General features: G+C 69.6%; 1 protein-coding gene across 1 annotated transcript; it reads left to right on the top strand.

The window, feature by feature from the left end:
- Positions 1 to 1,126: 1,126 nt before the first annotated feature.
- NEUROD2 (neuronal differentiation 2) lies at positions 1,127 to 2,275 on the top strand. Its single transcript, XM_059907510.1, has one exon. It carries the CDS (start codon positions 1,127 to 1,129, stop codon positions 2,273 to 2,275), a length of 1,149 nt encoding a protein of 382 aa, XP_059763493.1.
- Positions 2,276 to 2,533: the final 258 nt, after the last annotated feature.

The raw sequence follows: 2,533 nt of genomic DNA, 5'->3' as shown, positions 1-2,533 counted from the left end.
TAAGTTGTCCGAAAGGCAGCTAGATCTGACCCGCCGCTTGGGGGGTGGGGGGCAGCTTCTTCGGCCGACAGGAGGGTCCCTAAATCCCCCCTTCCCGGGACGATGCCCCCTCATGGGGTGGGCATCGGAGGCGCCCAGGGTTCCCTCTCCCCTAGGGGCTGCAGCTCAGTGGGCTGAGGAGGGAGGCGTCTCTGCCTGCGATGGGCTTGGGGAGGAGGGGGAAAGCAGGGTCATGGGGGGGGCGTGAAGAGGCTGAGGTGGGAACCCCCCCCATGGTTGTCCCGGAGGAACCTTCGACCTTTCCCCACCACCGAAAAAAAAAGAGAGAGAGAAGCAAACAAACAAATTTGGATTTTTTCCCATCAATCCCGAAATACAACGAGATCTGGAGAGCCGTGTGGGAGGGAGGCAGTTTAAAGGGGGGAAGGGGGTCCCTGACCGCAGGGGAGACGGACGGGGCTCGCTTCTCTCAGTCTCCTCCCCACGCCCGGCTTTCTCAGTCCTCGCCGCCCCGAGCCGGCTCCGGGAGCTGGGGACGCCCGGCTGGAGGAGACGATCCTCCCGCCTCTGGAACTGGGGCTGCGGGGGTGGGGGCCGAGCCGAGGGCGGCGCGCGGCCAAGTTGCAAATTGGATTAGGGAGTGTGGGGGTGAGAGCCACGGGAGGGCGGGGGAGCCGGGCGGCGGGGCCCGGGCCGCCGGAGCCGCCGAGCGGGGCAGCTGCCCCACCGCGGCCGCCCAGCCTTCCTCCACCACCGGGAGAGAAGAGGCTTCCTGGCGATCGCGCCGCCTCCCCCGGCGAAAGATCTGCTCCCTAAAGCCCCTGTTCTGTCCCCGACCACACCCGGAGAGGACCGGCGCGGGGAGCGGCCCCTCGTTCAGGCGAGGGGTGGAGCCGGGGCCCAGCGCCGGAGAAAGGGCCTGTGCCGAGACCCCGGGCGGGCGGCGGGGCTGGGCTGGGCTGGCTCGGGGTGGGGCAAGCGGAGGAGGTGGGCACCCAGGGCCCCCCGGGCGGGAACCCGCACCGGACTCGGGGGTGGAGGCGGGTTACGGGGGTCGGGATGACCCCAGCGTTCCCCTAACTCTGTGCTCTCTCCTCTTCCCGCCCGCCGGGCGCCCTCAGGCACCATGCTGACCCGCCTGTTCAGCGAGCCCGGTCTCCTCTCGGACGTGCCCAAGTTCGCCAGCTGGGGCGACGGCGACGACGACGAGCCGAGAAGCGACAAGGGCGAGGCGCCGCCGCCACCTCCGCCTCCGCCGGGGCCCGGGGCTCCGGGGCCCGCCCGGGCCGCCAAGCCCGTCCCTCTCCGTGCTGACGAGGTGCCGGAGGCCGCGCTGGCCGAGGTCAAGGAGGAAGGCGAGCTGGGGGGCGAGGAGGAGGAGGAAGAGGAGGAAGAGGAAGGGCTGGACGAGGCAGAGGGCGAGCGGCCCAAGAAGCGCGGGCCCAAGAAGCGCAAGATGACCAAGGCGCGCCTGGAGCGCTCCAAGCTGCGGCGGCAGAAGGCGAACGCGCGGGAGCGCAACCGCATGCACGACCTGAACGCGGCGCTGGACAACCTGCGGAAGGTGGTGCCCTGCTACTCCAAGACACAGAAGCTGTCCAAGATCGAGACGCTGCGCCTCGCCAAGAACTACATCTGGGCGCTCTCTGAGATTCTGCGCTCGGGCAAGCGACCCGACCTGGTGTCCTACGTGCAGACGCTGTGCAAGGGCCTGTCGCAGCCCACCACCAACCTGGTGGCCGGCTGCCTGCAGCTCAACTCGCGCAACTTCCTCACTGAGCAGGGCGCCGACGGCACGGGCCGCTTCCACGGCTCCGGCGGCCCATTCGCCATGCACCCCTACCCGTACCCGTGCTCGCGCCTGGCGGGCGCACAGTGCCAGGCGGCGGGCGGCCTGGGCAGCGGCGCGGCGCACGCCCTGCGGACCCACGGCTACTGCGCCGCCTACGAGACGCTGTACGCGGCGGCTGGCGGCGGCGGTGCGAGCCCGGACTACAACAGCTCCGAGTACGAGGGCCCGCTCAGCCCCCCGCTCTGTCTCAATGGCAACTTCTCGCTCAAGCAGGACTCGTCGCCCGACCACGAGAAGAGCTACCATTACTCTATGCACTACTCGGCGCTGCCCGGCTCGCGGCCCACGGGCCACGGGCTGGTCTTCGGCTCGTCGGCTGTGCGCGGGGGCGTCCACTCGGAGAATCTCTTGTCTTACGATATGCACCTTCACCACGACCGGGGCCCCGTGTACGAGGAGCTCAATGCATTTTTCCATAACTGAGACCTCGCGCCCGCCCCTTTCTTTTTCTTTTGCCTTTGCCCGCACCCCTGCCCCTAGGCCCCCCGAGCGCAGGGGCACCCCACCTACTCCGGCGCGGGGCGCGGGGAGCGGGCTGCCGGTCCTGCCGCTCTCCTAGGCAGCGCGGTCCTCTTACCTGTGGGTGGCCCGTCCCAGGGGCCTCGCTTCCCCCAGGGGACTGCCTTCTCTCTCCCCAAGGGGTTCCCTCCTCCTCTTTCCCAGGGAGTACTTCTACAGGGA

Source organism: Balaenoptera ricei, chromosome 20 (genome assembly GCF_028023285.1).
Source record: "Balaenoptera ricei isolate mBalRic1 chromosome 20, mBalRic1.hap2, whole genome shotgun sequence".
Lineage (NCBI taxonomy): Eukaryota > Metazoa > Chordata > Mammalia > Artiodactyla > Balaenopteridae > Balaenoptera > Balaenoptera ricei.
The sequence above is the reverse complement of the archived record's forward strand: the minus strand, read 5'-3'. Positions and strand labels throughout refer to the sequence as shown.

What these genes read in the sequence shown, in the direction of transcription:
- NEUROD2 (XM_059907510.1), top strand. Translation starts at nt 1,127, where the DNA reads ATGCTGACCCGCCTGTTCAGCGAGCCCGGTCTCCTCTCGGACGTGCCC.